General features: G+C 32.9%; 1 protein-coding gene across 4 annotated transcripts in view; it reads right to left on the reverse strand.

Moving 5' to 3' along the window:
• The window catches only part of LOC143244185 (ras-related and estrogen-regulated growth inhibitor-like), a 70623-nt gene extending 58660 nt beyond the window's left edge, over positions 1-11963 (reverse strand). For 2 of the 4 annotated variants that reach the window (XM_076488451.1, XM_076488622.1), the window contains exons 1-2: positions 11853-11963; positions 11166-11285 (exon numbers count right to left, since the gene is read on the reverse strand). In XM_076488451.1, the coding sequence (XP_076344566.1) occupies positions 11166-11280 (115 nt within the window). In that variant the 5' untranslated portion in view covers positions 11281-11285; positions 11853-11963. The remainder of the gene's footprint in view (positions 1-11165; positions 11286-11852) is intronic. The other 2 variants (XM_076488534.1, XM_076488706.1) reach the window with 1 other exon arrangement.
• Between the last annotated feature and the right edge of the window lie 7048 nt (positions 11964-19011).

Here is a 19011-nt window from a genome sequence, read left to right on the forward strand (position 1 = left end):
ATTTGTACACTGTTTACCACGGGGCTCAAATCCCGAAAATTACCCCTGACTTATCATGGGACTCTTATGAAGGCTACTCTTATTCGAAAACTGTTGATCATGCTTTAACTATAACAGTCACCAGTTATTCACAATACAACCACACTGATTTAACCAAATGATGTGTTTTCACCCAACGCAAAATATAAATGTTTTGTTACTTTTAATATACTTCAGTTTCTCAGAGAAACCCGAGTATACGAAGAGAGGTTAATGATTGAAAAGTATGATTTCTTGAAAGAAATACTCTGAATGTCATTATCCAATATAACCAAAGAGAAACCTTAAATCCTTAACCTCGTCTTCGTCTGATAAAGTGTTTCATACAACTAGAATCTATTAGTTTAAGCAGTAAATCATTTCTGTTGTAATTCAACATTCGTTGATGATGTATAACAGTATTATAGCACAAGTGGTGTCAACTTCGGAATAGTAGAACTGCACCTTACAATGAAATCGAAAACAATTGTATATTGACAACAAGACCTAAATGAGATTACTAGTGTAATAGTTTAACTTAACACAGATTTGATGATTTGTGAAACACTGACGTTATGGATAATCAAGGCATAACTGTCATCAGTTGCGTTTTATATAGAATTGATCAAACCACTTGCGTTCCCTTTACTTTTCTCATAACTTACACTTCGCAAAGCAGACTACAAAGCTAGCACTCATAAAAATAGCTTCATGTATAGACGTGTTTACCACATATAATTTGCGATGTCAAAGTCGGACAAGAAGGTGCAATTCTGATATCCTGTAATGCTCGGTAAATACAACCATCGTAAGTTTTTCGTTGTTTTTGTAACTGGTATGATATGTACAAGCTACCGTTTGAATACCTAGTTCAGAGCCCGAATATTATGTTCTGGTTGTCGCTAAATAATCTTTGTATTTACAGTTAATGTACAAAATTAAGTAAGTAATTCGTACAGTTGATAAGTATGGACTGTGTTTACCCAGTTCCATCTCAACAGTCAGCCAACAACAGTATGAAATCATGTTAAAAAGCTACAACCATGGAAACTAAACATCCCTAGTAGAGTTTTATGTTACAAATGTAAGGGTTAAACCTGCACCATTTTAAAAAAAATTAACATCATACTAATGTGTTTTATTTTATATTTCTGAGCAAACATTAGTGAAGAACCAATTTTTGGGGTACATTTCGATTAAAATATTGTTACAGTCTGTGTAATTTATTTTTTTAATTTACGGGTTTCTGTTTCGTGGTTTATACTAAAGGGAGTTTTTTAATGGAGGCACAGTTTGATTACTAGAATATTTTTGAGGAACTAGAAAACGAATTTAATTATATGAAACGCATGTTAGGTGTAACTATGAGATATCTGATTGATTATTGAGTTAGCCAGTTACTTCAGCTCTGTTAATTATGAGATTGTGGTTTGAACAAAATACGATAAGTATCAGAATATTAGTAAGTGGAACTTCTACTGAGGCGTTATTTATTTATGAAATTAAGCCTTTTCTTTCACGTGGAACTTGTAGAAATAGTAAAAGTTATAGAAATAAAACACTTCCATTACCACTGAGTGGACTGATCTTTGCATAAACGTTTTTACCAAATAACAAACAGGAACCTATCCAATAATAGAAACCATTTAATCATTGTTATCAGAAGTGGGATTATTTTGGTAAGAATAAATTTAAGACTCAATTTCATGATTGCAACACACACTGAAAGTCAACTCAGAATTTACTGGTATTATTTATTTGTTTCTGTACGAAGCTATATGTACTGCTTATCACGTCGGTCATAACACAGCTTATAGTGTTTTAATTCTTTCGCCGTACAGCTGTGCTGCTGGATAGCATTTATTAGAAATAAGAAATTAGTAAAAAGAAGATGTAAAGAGAACTGCAATCAACAGACGACTCAGAAGAAATATATAGAAAGTTAAATAAAGAACTAGAAGACTGAGACAGAAAACACAATCAGAAGTGGAATTTAAGAGTATAATTTACAAAAACATTAGAACAGATTTACACAAGAACTGTTTACAAAAACAACAGTATAATCACAGATAAAAACGGAAGAGCTGAAGAAAATGTTTAGATTGAAGTAAAGATTTAAAGAAGGCTGTAACAATGATTACACGCAGTAAAGAAACTTCAATAAAACAGAAGAGGATTGTAACAAACAAAAGACCAAAGAAGCCATTGGAAATATATAGAAAAATGATAACAGTAAGATCGCAGAATCCTCTTTAATTATGTAAAATATCTTCAGTAACAAGATCATTGCATTACAGAAGGACGTCAGTACCAGGATGAAACGTTTGGAGACCCAGCATGGCCAAGCGTGTTAAGGCGTTCGACTCGTAATCCGAGGGTCTTGGGTTCGAATCCCGGTCGCGCCAAACATGCTCGCCCTCCCAGCCGTGAGGGCGTTATAATGTGATGGTCAATCCAACTATTCGTTGGTAAAAGAGTGGCCCATGAGTTGGCGGTGGGTGGTAATGACTAGCTGCCTTCCCTCTAGTCTTACACTGCTAAATTAGGGACGGCTAGCGCAGATAGCCCTCGAGTAACTTTGCACGAAATTAAAAAACAAACAAACAAAAAATGAAACGTTTGGAAAACTAATTTTTAATTATAAGAATAAAGTCAGCTACCTCCACTCAGAACTTCCATACTTAACCACGATTATGCTACGAAATATTGAACAGAAGAACCCACCTAGTGTGTATACCAGTTACTACTACTACTGGGTAACCTACGATAGCAAGTCGCTCCTGCACTATACCTCGTATATCAGACCATCATCAAGTTAGCAGGCTTGTTCAATAATATCATTGAATTGAAAACAAAAACAAAAACAACAGAGTGTGAAGAAAGGGTATCATGGTAAACACGTCAAGCGAATTTCCAAGTAATTCCCAAACTGAATGGATTAAATAACTAGGAAAAACGGGTTTTTTATTCATTCAAAACTACCAGTTGAAATAACATTAAACTATTCTTGAACTGAAAGCTGTAACTATTACCTTAATCAATAGATTTATAGTGTCAGGTTAAATACATTTTTTTGGGGGGAACAAAGTGAGGAAAAATGAGGAGATATCAAGCTGAACTATTGAAGATATGGAAAAACGTGCCAAAACACCTTATAGGCCAATTCAAAAACGTCATGGCGGATGAGGATGTACACATTACGGTAAAATGAAGTAACTACACATCTTCAATGAAACTGCCCATTCGACAGTGAAATCAATTAAAGCTGTAGATAACTAAAATGAGAAACCAAGGATTTTGGAGTGATTGATTTAAAGACTGTAGAAACATCAACTCCCTCTGGTGAATTTTTGTCAACTGAGAATGGTAGAAGTAAACATAAGGTAGTTCAACAACCTAATAGGACATCGTGTTAGGCACAGCACAAAAAGTCTTTCAAAGGAATCTGTTTATTCAGAATGTGGGGAAGTAAACTATGGAACAGAAGATATTTTAACTTCAATTAAAAATATATTGTAAAAATTACAACAAAAACGTTAGGAAATACTAATTACTGACAAGAGTGACAGTAAAATTATACTAGTAAGTAGTGAGTAAAATAAAGAAGCTACACGTGAGTTTGTGAAAAATCTTACTCTGATAATGAATCACGAAGACAGTATATTTCGAATAATAATACTCCATCTGAGTCACTTGAGATAAAAACTACATTATTTAAACAACCTTCCCCGAAGTTTGTAGAATCAGTCATAATTCATACTGATATCCATATTATTTCTGGTTAGAATACTCACAGACTAACTGCGAAATATTAACCTTAGACACGTGGATTATGATTGTTTGGAGTAGTCAAATAGTAAAAGATTGAAATTTCTTTAAGTGATTCGGGATGGTTTTCTCTATTGAATGATTGGAGATTCAACTAGAAGAAATGCTATTTTATATTTATTGTGAACCACTAATAAGGATACGTTGCAAGAATTGAAGTGAGGAACATTTAGGGAAAGTTATCATTGTATAATTAGGTTTTCTTATATTTTGAACTAAAAATGAAGAACGTTTCATTCCCCAGTTTTCAGAAAGAAAATTTTGAAGCCACGAGTTAAGATTTTGTCATTGGCGAATTGGGACAATGAACTCAAAAGTGATGTTGGTCAGATTTGGGAACTTCAGTATTTTAATGAAATGCTTTTAAATCAAGATAGCTATTTTTTATAAAAGGGGCAAATGAGAGCTGACAACTGTAAAGATAACTGATTTACTAAAGACATCAAGTAGAAAATCCTGTATAAACGCAAGTGTTTAATCAGTTCCAATTCACAGATAAGATGGAAGATTTATGGAGCTATAGAAAAGGTGAGAATTTGATTTCTAAAGACATTACGAAATTGAAAGGGGTTTATGAAAACCAACTGGATAATAATGTTATCAAAAAGAATGTGCTTAAAGTACGTTAAAGGTAAGTTTGGTTTTGAAGTTCTCGCAAAGCTACTCGAGGATTATCTGCTCTAACTGTATTTCGCAGTAATAGATTAGAAGGAAGATAGCTAGTGAAAACATCCTTCTAACACCAACTCTCAGACTACTCTTTTACCAGCGAAGAGTGGGATTGAAAGGCTGAAATGTTTAAATGTGATCGATCATTTAAAAGATGTTGATGGCAAAATGTTTGTTGAAGGCTGAAAGATGGCAGGATTTTTCAGTATTTCTCTTCTCTTCCGTTTACATAGTACAAAGTTTAGTAATATTTACTGGTCCATAGAATTGTAAAGAGCATACTGGAATTAATATATACCATATGAACATCAATCTCTTGATGGCAAGTAGAAATATTATAACTAGATAAAGCGCCAAGAGGAGACATGGATATCTACAGGGTTTTAAAGGAATCAAAGCTCGGATACGCAAGCCTCTCTCTTTCGTTTTGGAAGGCCAGCAGACCTTCAGAAGGTCGGCAGGTTGATGCCGGTAGATTGATGAATTGATCATTTTACACCTATTTTTAAGGGAAAAGCTACCAGTTACCCTGTAAATTATATCCCAGTTCGAGTTACTTGTGTAGTAGGTTGAAGGTTTACAAACATCTGTTAGTGGATTGTGATATAATAAAAGGAAACCATCATAAATACATTAATCTTATCTTACTAACTTTCCAAGAATGTTATGTTACTTGTTATCTGGGTAAAAAAGAGAGTGGAAATGGTTTACTTTGATTGCCAATAATGTTTTTGATAAAGTACTAAAAATAAATATGAAACCCGATCTATCATTCAGTTTTCTGATTGCCACTGAGTTATTATATGGGTTTAAGGGAATTTCGCACGTCACCAGTAAAGTTTTTGATAAGATGCCATACAAGGTATTAGCTAAGATAAATTGGACCATAAGAAGGTTGGATCAGAAAAAGAGAAAGGAGTTTATCAATGGGGTATTTAAAGGTTTGGTATTTGGGCCTTTAAGTTTTCTTATTTGTGTTAATAATCAATACAAATATTGGATCAAAGCAAGCTACCTACTTAAATCAAAACTAGAATTTCATCTAGTTATAAGTATAAGAAATGTAACATATTGTTTCTGCGTTCTTACGTAGCGTAGAACGAACTGTTTCCTAATTTGGGGTCCAATTACTAAGGAAACCTGTTAATGACAATTAACTTCTAGTTATACTGAGGTTGTTGAGGTGTAAAACAATGACAAGTATCAGTTGTAAAGTTGGGCAAATATTTAACAAAAGAATGCAATGTAATGTAATGTAATCGTGTTATCATAATTTAGATGAAAATCCGCTCAAAAGCATGATTTAAAAATAGTATTTTTACATAGTGATGACAAAGTCGTCAAACCATTGAAGTAGTGTTCTTATGGTAATAAAGAGCTGAGAGAATTTTACAGTGTCTTCATAAACATATTGATAACAAGTCACCAAGGGTAATTTTCTCTTTATACAAGTAATTAGTTGAGACTCATGTTATACAGTCTAAATCTTCTTAATTAAACAGAATATTGAGTTTTTGGAAAGGTCTCAAAGAAGAAGAGATTCCTGTAATAAAAAAGTTATATCTTAAAAATAGCTTAAGATATCTTCATTTATTTTGTAAGAGGAATTGTTTTTCACCAAAGTTTATAAAATTAGCCTGGGTTTCGACAGAGTACATGTCTCTGATTGTTTTGTGGTGTATTCTGAAGAAAATGAGACAAGAGATCCCAAGTTTAAGATTTGTAAATAACAGGCTAGGCTACAGTTAAGACAGTTTTTTTTTAATGGTATGATTAGCTTATGAAATTTGTTGCTGAGACATTTCGAGAAATTAAAAGAGGAAATAGACGATTCCCTGAAAAATAAAGTATGGTTTTCAATCTTTTGTTTTTATAAAGAATGGATGGAACAAATTATCTCTTGCAGCATTTCACGTTCATCCTACATTAAGTATGTGTGTTTATAGAAAAGCCACAGTGAGCTATTTGCTATGTTTACCGAGGGAAATCGAATCCTCTGATATTAGCATTGTAAATACGTAGACTTACCGCTGTCTCACCAGGAGACTCTGCATCAAGAGGGAACAAAAACAAATGGGTTATCTTTTAAGCTGATTTTATGAGTAAAAAAAATCGTTTTCAAGTGAATGGCTTTTAAAAACAGCAAACTGCCTAAATATATACATATTTATAAATATAGATGTACGAATAGAAACACTCTAAATGTTTATTTTAAAGTAGCAAGGCAACGAATGGGCTAAATACTCCAAAGCTTAGACATAATCGTGGTTAGTTTATGACTACTAATCATAGAGAAAACAATCAGTCAGAAGTAAATTTCCCCCGCCAACAGTCATTCTTATATTTCATGAACCAAAACTGAACGTATAGAATGTGGTGAGCGGAATAATACAGAATCGAGTGTTTTATTCGCTGAACCACAGACAGACACGTTAACTCTGAGGTTATTCCTGACACTTTCCATGCAGAAACAAATATTTTATTCCAACCCAAATAATTTTCTTTCATCAGTCTCAAGTATTGGTAAATTTTAAAGTAGTTTATCCGGCATCATAGTTTGGCTTGAAATGGTCAAACGAATTTATGCTATTAAATTCTGGTAATTTTTTTATACTGAAACCCAATATTTTCGGTTATCTCTTTGAGTCTAGATGCAAGGCTTAGAAGAAATTTAAAAAATGTAAAATTACATATTCGTATGAAACAAAATTAACGTTTTTACAATGACACACATACACGCAAATATATACGTGTATGTAACAAGATTGAAAGTAATTAGCCTAGAATTAATGAGACCTACTTTAAAATATAACGAGAAAAGTCCTGTACAACATATAAAATAGGAGAATACATTGGTTAATTCTTATGTTAGTAGAAATCTGCGTAACGCGATTTTCTAAAATGTTTTGTATCCAATGGTGACTCAGCGGTAAGTCTGAGGACTTAAAAGAATAAAATTGGGGTTTTGATATCCGTGGTGGGCAGACTAAGATAGTCCATTGTGTAGTTTGCGCTTCTCAAGAAACAAACTGAGCATTATGAGCTGTTATAAAAAACAGAAAAGGGTTATAAGTGTTCCAGTTCTGTCAACTATATGGATAAGATGCAGGCCTAAAAGTATAGCTAAAATGCAATAGTCACCCAGTGTTTAAACGTTAGGTTCGGAGGTTACAGTGCTATAAAAGCTGGATTTTGATAAACATGATAGACTCAGCACATTGTGCAGCTTTGTGCTTGACAAGAAAGAAACAGAAACAAAGAAACAATAAAATAGAATAATATGACACTATAAAGAGAAGAAAGTAAATTTCATGTACGAACAGCTTTGGTTACTAGAAGCATTTGAGTGATATAATTATAATTAAGGTTTGGTTATGACTTCCTTAGTACGAAATTTCCATTGAGTTTTGATGTCAAAATGGCGTAGGCATTACTGCATTTGACATCAACATTTCTTATACTATTCTGTAGAGTAACCTAAGTAACTGCCCAAAAATAAATTTATTGTAAATTCTCATTTTGAAGCCTTGATCACTAGTACAAAATTGGGAAATAGAAATTGGAATCCCTGTCACCGAACATGCTCGCTCTTTCAACCACGAGGGCATTATAATGTTATGATTAATCCCACTATTCACTGGTGAAAAGTAGCTCCAGGGGTTGGTGGTCAGTGGTACAGACCAGTTGCCTTCCCTCTAGTCTATCACTGTCCATCAAATACTGTTAGTGTAGATGGCTTCGCACACAATTCAAAAGTAAACCTAATTTAAATACATTGATTGTTTAAATAACGCTATACTTATGTAACGTGTAAGTTTTTCGAAAAATGACAAAAACATCAATATGTGTGTAATATTGAAATGATTTAAATGGAAAACCACTCATCAAATCAGTTGCCTTCAGATTGCTGTTTAGTTACCATTGTTTGAATCTCTATTCTTTAAGAGTAGATGTTTCTCTTTCTCTTATCATTTCTGAAAGTAAGTTAGCGCATTCCTTTGAGAAAGTCAGGTTTGAATAGTGAGGATCGGTTATCTTCTGTTTGGAAACCCAAGAAGTTTCTAAAAGAAGATCCTTTTTATGAGGTTCTCAATCTAAGAAAATGACAAAATCAAGACTATTGTTGTTTACTTTCACACTTTACACAACTAGCTTTTACTCTTCTGAACGTGGTAGAATGAAACATAAATTTAAGGTTTGCGAGAGGACAAGATGGCAGAAGTGGTGCCCAACTTTTACAAAAATTACTTGTGTCACTTGGAGAATTTTCTTCCAACAAAACCTAGAAAAGTAACGATAGGTTTCTTACTAATCCTCTTATGGGATGAAATCTCTGTAAAGTTTGTACCTCATGGGATGAAGAAAACCACATTGCCTTTATAAATATGGCAATTTTTTCTTGGACCTCAGAGTGTAGATTCTTCTGATTGTGAAGACGTTTTGAGGTTATTTTACTATCAAACGATTTCAGGATAAACTTTTCCACATATCTGCCACTATTTTTGGACGTAACTCTGTCTTCCCTCAACCTTTACTACGCTTAAATTATTCTTCCCATGTATTTTAGAGCACTCGTTCAATGGCATCAAGTTTGGAAACGTGTTGGTATTAGTTCCATTGATAAAAACAACGTTTGCCCTATTCCTTTATATCATCCAGTTTCCTTATTATTTTTTGAACATTAAATAGATGTCCATCTCAGCTGGTTCTATCCAAAATGCCCTTTCTCTGGCCAAGGTGGATTTCGTCGTGAACAAAGCACGGTTAACTGTACGGCTGTTTTTTGTAAAGAATAAACATACATTATTGTGGCAAATAAAAATATGGCCGTAGCTATTTTCTTTTGACAAACGATGCTTTGGGTACAATGAGGACTATTATCCTAGCTAACTGACCACACCTTTCATCATTGTAATTTTTCAGGATTCAAACTTCTGTCTACTTTGAAATTTTACTACCGTTGATGATGTATCCCAACGTTTTTTGTAGCCTTTTCTGTAGTACGTTTTTCCCCAAAAACATGTTGGTGTTAGATCATCTCTAATAAATAGTTCATCGTAATCTTCAGTCACTAATCTTTGTGTGTGCATTACATTGTTTTGACTGCTTATTTTCTGTCGAGCACAAATTTCGTGATGACTAATCAATAACACAGTACATTCTAATATCTTAGGCATTCAGAATAATGCAAAAACACCTTACCGAGATTTACATACATGCAAGACAGTAGAGGGTGACGCGTACGAGTATCTAAACTCGAATTGTAACAACAAGAAAGAAAACCAACAATGAGTGTCTTCGTGTTTCATTCTGATTTGCCTGCAGCTTTAGAATACCAGTGTTAAACTTTTGATTTTGATGATTTATTAACTAAAGAAGGTGTAAATCCAAAACCAAGTTTAACAATATTAACCTGATTATAAATATATTTATATAAAATAGAATGTGATTTTTATTCCTGATAATACAGGTTTTTACTACGTTAGACAATTTTACTGTGACTGTCAAAAATAATTTGTTCATGAAACAAGCTTACCATCTATTCAAATATTCAATAATTTTTATATTTTTATGTGCAAAATCAAATGGAAATATATTTGGCGAACTGAAACGTTCAGCATGAAATAGTACAGTTAATCAAAACATCGGCAGGTAATAAAAGTAAAAAACTCTTTTAAAGAGAATCCACGAGCTTAGATCCACATCAAGCTAAATTATATAAGGCGTAAATTTTGAGATAAAATGAACGCCCTTTCCAAAATAAAACAAAAACGTGCAGACTAAAACTAACATACTTTAATAATTTATAAATGAACTTAATTGTATGTAATATCGTTAAAATACATTCATTTTTATCACCAGTATTAACATACTAGTAGATTCCAGGATAAAAATCAAATATTTAATTCAAAACTTTGTCTCAACACTTGCTTTTCTCATTGATTGCCTTCAAATTTTAGGCCTAGTTGAAAATGTTTACGTAATTACAACACAAACTATGTATATAGTTTCACTAAGATATATTAATTTTTATGACCAGTATTAACATAGTTGTAAGTCCCAGAATAAAAATCAAACATCTATTTAAAAACTTTGTCCCGGCACTTGCTTCTTTTCATTGATTGCCTTCAAATTTTAGGCCTACTTGAAAATGTTTACGTAATTACAACACAAGCTATGCAACCTCAGTTTTAAACCTCATCAACTAGATAAACCTTTGTATTCTCTTTATAAACTAAATACAAATTATTCACTTTTATTAATTACATTTACAGTTGAGTTAATGGACGAATTTGTTGTCCTTAAGCTTTCATTCAAGTGAATGAGTTTTTTTTTTGTCTTTAGACGTCCACCCAAATGAATGAGTTTGTTGTCTTCAGACATCCATTGAAGTAGAAGAGTTTGTTGTTTTTTAAATGTTCACCCAAGTAAGTCTTGAAACTCTGCCAAAGTTAATAAGTTAACTGTTTTAATACTTATCTTATACTGTCGATGTTTGTTTGGTAACTTGATCGAAAATAGCGTTGCTGCAGTATTTGAATTGGTTCTCATATCGATTTTTCTTAATTATATTTTACGTTCTCTAACTGAGATATTTGGAGCCCACATAAAAAATACCTTAAACAAAATATAGTACCCGAGTAACTTACCTGTTTTCCCCACATCTTCTGATCCCAAAATTATAATGTTAAACATGCTATCCTTTGACCACAGACTGGACAATCCGAATTTCCGCAGACTCAGTCGTCCTCCTTTCGTCGTCATGGTGACTAGAATAGTAAGGTATTCGCTATTAAAAATTCACTTTTCAACCTTTAGGCTCCAATAATATCGCGGTTTAAACTCCTTCATTTTTTATAAAAGGAAATATTAGTTAATGAGTTGATCTATATCGAGACGTGCTACTTCAACAGCTTACAAACTCGTAAATTAAAGAGTGAATGCTGAGTCAACAGCTTCTGTTAACTTGACGTCTCTTACGCAGAGTCAAATCTCATAAAAGATATTTTGTAACTGGTCTTAAAAGAACTGCATACACTAAAAAATGGCACCAGGTCACAGTGACCAAAACAAAGTCGACCAAAGCATAGGCAATTTATTCATTTATTTTAAGGTACTCCGTTATTTTGATGTTTAACATAGTTTGAGGGAGAATAGTTTGACACAGATTATTTACCGATCATTCTAACCCTTTATATCCACACGTTCACAGCCTGTTTCACATTCTTAATGTTTACCTAAATTATGTTAATACACAGACTGATAAGTGAATCAATTTCAAAGGACCAATTATGTTTTCTTTGCTCTTATTTCCGTGTATAAGCGTTTAAAACTACCTTGTTTTTTTCTTCACCTTTTTCCAGCCTTCGAAATCGAATTACACTGCTTGTTTTCAGTATGCACGTGGACTGCTGTTATGACAGTCGATGTTCCACCGCGCGTGCTTTTAGTAGCGTACTTAGGCTCACGTGATCGTAATGGGAGTATACAATCCATTACCTGTTCCGCGTGCATGGATGACGTTGGTTGTGCTTCTCGAATAAAAAATATTCTCGGAACTGAAGAAACACGAATGGCTGCTTCTTTTTTTGTATTTGTTTTCTTAAATGAAGAACATTTAGTTTGGTTTATTTAGAATCTCGCGTAAAGCTACAAAAGGGCTATTTGCACTATTTGTTCCTAATTAAGTAGTATAAGAGTAGAGAGAAGGCAGGTAGTCATCACCACACGCCGCCAACTCTTAGGCTACTCTTTTACCAACGAATAGTGGGGTTGACCGTCACATTATAACGTCTCCACGGGTGAAAAGGCGAGCATGTTTGGTGTGACGGGGCTTTGAACCTTCAGGCTACGAGCTGAGTGCCTTAACCATCTGGCCATGTCGGGCCTTACCAAAAAAAGTCTCTTAAAAATAAAAGCATTTTGATTGATGCCTTGAAAATAAGCTTTCTGAGCTAGTTCATACTATTCATACCTAATTCTCATTTATATGTCTTATCCAGAATATCTCCTATAATTATTTAAAGTTTTTTCCGGATTTTACAATGAGACATTATCGCTTGATGACGAACAGCTTTTCTGAATAAAAAAAAACACATCATTTTGAACCGTGGAGGAAAATGGGTAATTGGAAATCCTTAGGAATTGGGACTTCAAAGAATAAATGCTATGTTGTTGTTGTTTGTTTTTCCAAAAAAATTAATTTCGTAGAATAATATATAAACGACAAAACGAATATTGTGTATATTGAGTTTATACGAATTTCTCCTGTTTGAAACAGGTATAACCTCACTATCAGGGTAAAAATCTCTTATTCGAACGCTGATTTCCATTTTTATGTGTCTTTTTTTAATAAAGTAAATATATAAATATCCCAAGTTATTTGCGACTACTTACATTACTACTAAAGTGAATAGGCCTATATTGCCGAGAGAAAACACGCAACTTGACTTTCTTTGAATTAAGCAGCAATAATAAACCAAATCTTAGTTTAAAATAAAACTAAATAACATTAGAACAAGTTTGAGAAGCACAAACGTTTTTAATTTATTATATTTCTAACTGCACTACAGTATTAATAGCTTTGACTTTTATGATTCCTTTCATAACTCTTATTTTGTCAACATAAAGGAAAAGAAACTGAATCTCGTTGTATATCTTATAAGTAATAAGCCTTTTAAAATATGTACATCTCAAACTCACAGTATAATTTTAAAATATGTACATGTTCTATTAAGTAATTTTAATGCCATATTCATTTATCTTAACAGCCACGTGACGTACGACAAAAGAGATGTCAGTATTTTAACGCTCTGACGTATACTCTGGGGCCAAGTGGTCAATTCGTGCCTGATGTCAGCTCCTGAGGGAAAGTGTCAGAGTGAGTGCTGAGCGGTATCAGAGAGTAACACTAACACTGAACACTGTAAAGAACAAAATTCGTAGTGTTTGTATAAAAGTTATTTGACTTAATTTTTTATAAATATTTCTATTTTGGGGGACTCAGATCAAAGTTCTGGCATCGAAATGCTGCTCCTGTTGTACTAACCCCATATTAATGCCAATTTAACAAGCTCGTCTAAAATTATATCACGAACGTTTTGAACCTGTTGAGGATTAACAGATTTTAAGATTTAACTACAACACAACACAGCAAGAAGCTACACTGGAAACACATAACTTTAAAATATTTTTAAAATTCCTCAACAGAAATGACTACCTAATCTATCATATCTTATACATTTGACAAAATTATATTTATGCAACTTATTATAACGAAAATATACTATTTATCCAACCTATTCCTTAATATTTCATTTATTTGAATATTTGAATTTACTATTACATGCGTTCTGATTACAGATAATGAAGTATTATATAAAATATGTCGATATTTCTCATTATACAATGTAACTTAATTCTATTACTCATTGCAGATTAAATGTACGTTCCTGTTATTAAGCCTAATTTGACAAACTTCGAATTCAAGTTTTACTGTAATAGAGTCTTCATCTCTTTATCTCTGTGTAATTTCATTGATTAAATGTCTGTGTTATTTCTGTTACTACCTGACTTAAAGTAAAAAAAAAATATTGTTAACAGTAAAAGCTGTCAAATGGTGAAAGAATTCGGTCTAGTCTTTGTCAGGAAGAATGTAAGAAAAGTATAATTAATTATTAAACTTATTACTAGCTTGAATTTCAATTTTGATAAAGCATGTCTTTTGTTTTCAGCAAAAGTTAATATTAGATATATATCTTAAATATTAAAAATATATTATATTAGAGTTTTAAAGCAAATAAGATAGCAAATATTCAACAAAAATAATAAAAGGCATTTTTTTCTTAGATGCAGGAACATTTTGCCTGTAATAAGAAAGTTTAGATCAAAAGAAATGTGTAGGCTTGGCATGGCCAGGTGGTGGTTAAGGCACTCGACTCGTAATTCGAGTGTCGCGGATTCGAATCCCCGTCACACCAAACAACTTCGATCCTTCAGCCGTGGGGGCGTTATAAGGTGACTGTAAATCCCACTATTCGTTGATAAATGAGTAGCCCAAAAGTTGGCGGTGGGTGGTGGTAACTAGCTGCCTTCCCTCTAGTCTTTCACTACCAAAACAAACAAAATCGTGTTTTTGGAACTATATTGACAATCAGCGCCATCTTTTCACTTATAATAAGAATCAGTATTGAAAAATTCTGAGGAAATTACAAAGTTGTGTATTATTAAAAATTGGAAATCAAACACAAGCAAACATTCTTTGTCTATAACAGCTAAAGAAAACAATTGTCTCCTATTTTCACGATTTAAAATTTTAATTGGTTAAAAATGAACGTTTGGGTAGGGGGTACGACTGATGAAATTCTGTTGTGTCTGCTTGACTGAACCGTACAAAGGAAGAAACATTTTGCTAGGCGAGGCGTAAAAAATGTTATTGTCCACAAAAATAATTATAAAGAGGACTGGATAGAAGGTCATTGCCTGATTTGAAGACGGAAATGTTGCAATTTTTTATAGAGTATTAGGCTGAAATAAGATTAATGACATTTACAACTTGATATAATTTCAGTTTCTTCAAGATATGTGTAATTAATTTCAAATTCTCTCTTATCATTTTTGGGCTCATATGTGGTCGTATTTATTTACCCTAATATTATCAAACTCTGCTACCACATTAGAATTACTGTTTTAACTATTTAAAGGTTGAATACGGTGTACTAAAAAGTAAGAAAACAGCATACAAGGATGATTATTGAACAGTATTCATGATATAAGAGCCCGCAAACATCTTTGTTTATTTTTGAGCAAAGCCACATTGGACTATCAGTCGTTTTCACCGCAGGGAATTGAGCCAGAGTTTAACATTTTAAGTTCATAGACTTACCTCTGTTCCACCACAGGAAATTCTAAATATAAACAGGATATTATTAAAGTGATGTATTATCCAAGTGCACAGGGCTATTAAAAATTGACAACAATAATAAATCAAAGAAAATAGTTTTATTTTCATTCTACTTCAATGAATGTCTAATAGATATGATTAGTTATTAAATATAGAATAACTGTGTACATTGCTCAAGTAAAGATAGTTTCGTATTGAGATAGAATATCGTAAATATTGAGTAGTTAGGTTCTGAAATGAAAAATAGAATGCGATTAGAATATGGGATTAATAATTATATAAAAAGCGATAGCTGAAAACTTAAATGTAAAAGACAGTTGAAAGTTAAAACGTTGGGTGGAAAACTTAATGAAGCTACTTGAAGTTGGAATACGCAACTTTAAAAAATGATAAATAGACGGTTTAAACACTTATGTATACAACATAGCCATGGAGGATATTTGGGATAGACAATATAACCAAGAGGGTTCTTATAAGTTGGAATATTATCAGTTTTATATGGGCCGGATATTTTACAATAGATATCTGTGACTTGTTGGCGATAAAATTCAACAATAAACAAACAGCACACAATCTACTTGTTTTAAAAAAGTATGTATTCAATAGAAGTAAAACGTATATAAAAATTTCTATGACTGTTGTTCACTACTTTAAAATTTGGACATTTAAATAATTCTCTTTATCGATCGTCAAAAGTCCGCACTGACTGATTCAATTATTCTAAAACCCAAATGACAAGACGAATTATTTCTTCTCTTCTCTGTCATCAAAATACAATCAGTGATAAGTTTTTTGCATTATCCCGTGAGTTACCACAAATGCATCCGAAGCTTTAAATAATTACCTAATACATTAAACGTTCACACAGGACAGTTCAGTTACTTCAAAAACCAACTAACAAGATGAATTATTTTTCTCTATCATTGTAGTTACAATACAAGCTGTGAATCCAACTTCAAAATCGCCACTGTAACTGTTGGTTACAACAGTTCTATTCGGATAATTAAATAAGTGTCTCCTTTTCACCAAAGTCCACGCAGTTTGATTCAGGTACTTTAGAGCATCCTTTGACAAGAATATTTTTTCTTTATCTTTGTTGTTATAACACAATCCGTGAAACTTTCACTTTAGAAATTACTTGTTGTGGCGAAGCTTCACCTTTACTTTTACTTTTATCAACTATATTTTTTGCTCTCTGTTTCTGCACGTATTTATAACACGCGACTGAAAAATCTATAAATATTTAGCCCTCTAGCAGCGGAAGTATTAAACATAAATAGAAATCTTACAAGGTTCGAGTAACATGATGTCAATTATTTTACAAAACCCTAATGCAACAGTTAAACTGCACAAACACGTAGAGAGTTATGTAACGATGCTTGTTATAATTAATCGTTTTAAAACTATTAATTCATTATTAAATATTAGATCATAAAGTAAACTAAATAACAACTCTCAAACTGAACAGTCTTATTTTAGAGTCTTATAAGTCGAGGTAAACAATTAATTATGAAGGACACTTATAAGTTAGAATAGACAGTATAACCGTAAAAGATGCTTATGGGCAACGTAACCATGAAGAGTATTTATAACTTGAAACAGACAACTTAACTTTAGAGGATACTTATAAGTCTGGGTAAAAAATTTAATTGTGAAAAACACTTTTAAGCAGAATATAACCACGAAATTATATGTTCGAATAAAACCTTAAATATGAAGGTTAATTGTAATTAAAAATATACAACTTAAAAACTGCATAAACAGAGAACTTTGGATGGCTTGTTTAAACGTAAAGGGTATTTGTAAGTTAAAATATTTAGGCTTAATTTGTTTGTAATTAAGCAGAAAGTTACAAAATGGGCTATATGTGCTTTAAACCATGGGTATCAAAACTCAGTCTCTGACGTTGTAAGTCAGTAGATATGCCGTTGTGCCACTTCGGGGTTATACGCTTATCGAATACCTCAAAGTTGTGAAAGACTCGAGTGTGTAAGGATACATTAGAATTTGGATAAACTGTTAAATTTTAGGAAACCTTAATTCAAAACAAGATAATAAGATTTTAAAGATAAATTATGACGTAGTTTGGAAACGAAACTTACGAAATTGTTTAATTAAATAGTGGAGACTGCACACTTCGTTAGAATACTTCAGTCTGTGGAAACATTGAGTGAAGCTTTGATAGCAATGTTTGAAATAGTCACGTAATTCTCTCGTTTAACCTCCTCAAAATATTCTCTACTAAAACGTTGAGTGAATTACTTATTCCAGGTTTTCTATCCTTCAGTTAGTAAAATGCAAGAAAACGGTTTGTTTGTTTTTGAAACATCAGACTGAATCATCATGACCGGAAATTGAATGATATTTTCGGAAAAAAAACAACTAGTTATGGAAAGTTTTCAATCTATTTTTGAATAGAATGGTATAGAATATGAATATTTATAACCTCATTTATTCATCTAATGGAATTAAAGATATATTGTAACGATTGTGTCTGAACTATTATTTGCGTACTTAGCGGGTTAATTGCTCTAGTGCTGAAACTGGTTTCGTAAAAACTGTAGTTGTGGTTAAAGCGAAAATAATTGTTTGTTTGTTTTTTGGAATTTCGCACAAAGCTACTCGAGGGCTATCTGTGCTAGCCGTCCCTAATTTAGCAGTGTAAGACTAGAGGGAAGGCAGCTAGTCATCACCACCCACCGCCAACTCTTGGGCTACTCTTTTACCAACGAATAGTGGGATTGACCATCACATTGTAACGCCCCCACGGCTGGGAGGGCGAGCATGTTTGGCGCGACCGGGATGCGAACCCGCGACCCTCATATTACGAGTCGCACGCCTTAACACGCTTGGCCATGCCGGGCCGCGAAAATAATACTAAAGGGTTTGAACTACATTGCTCTGATGCTTTTAGACCTTAATAAAAACAATTAAACGTTAAATACATTTTACACATCAGTGGAGGAACAGATAATTAAAGTGCAAAGTTTAAAATAACGTTAAGAGATAAAAACTTTCACAGTGTTGTTTGGCAGCTCAGCTGTCACCTTAAGAACTTACGACGCTGAAATTCGGGATTCGACCCATGTAGCTAACAGGCTATTGTGCAGCTTTACGCTAAAATGTGTAAGGCATTTTACACCATAAAGGATTTTCAGTTATAAATGTAGTTTTTTTTATAAGTTCTTGAAAAATAAATCTCTTAAAAGCCAGCTTCTGAACTCAATAGGGTTTTAACTGTCTGTAATAGATCTTAAAACGCCACGTTACGGTGGTTTTTAAAACTCTTTCTTATTTCCAAAGCCGTTTTATACATATTTTTCATTTTGTTTCTGAAAAAAATGGAATATTTTAGTAAGTCCTGAACTTTTTTATTAGCATCATTTTTGTCATAAGACCGTCGACGTAGGCTATATACCGAAAAAGTACCCCGAGGTTTAACATGAGTGAGTGGAAACTGTTGAAACCGTTATGGTATATTTGGCTAAAATGTGAACTGAACGTATCTTTTCACGACAACACCTTACTTTACTGAGCTGTAAACAAAAACCAGAATAAGGACGGAAAATATCTTATATGGCAGCAGACTATTA

This window comes from Tachypleus tridentatus, chromosome 1 (genome assembly GCF_004210375.1).
Source record: "Tachypleus tridentatus isolate NWPU-2018 chromosome 1, ASM421037v1, whole genome shotgun sequence".
Lineage (NCBI taxonomy): Eukaryota > Metazoa > Arthropoda > Merostomata > Xiphosura > Limulidae > Tachypleus > Tachypleus tridentatus.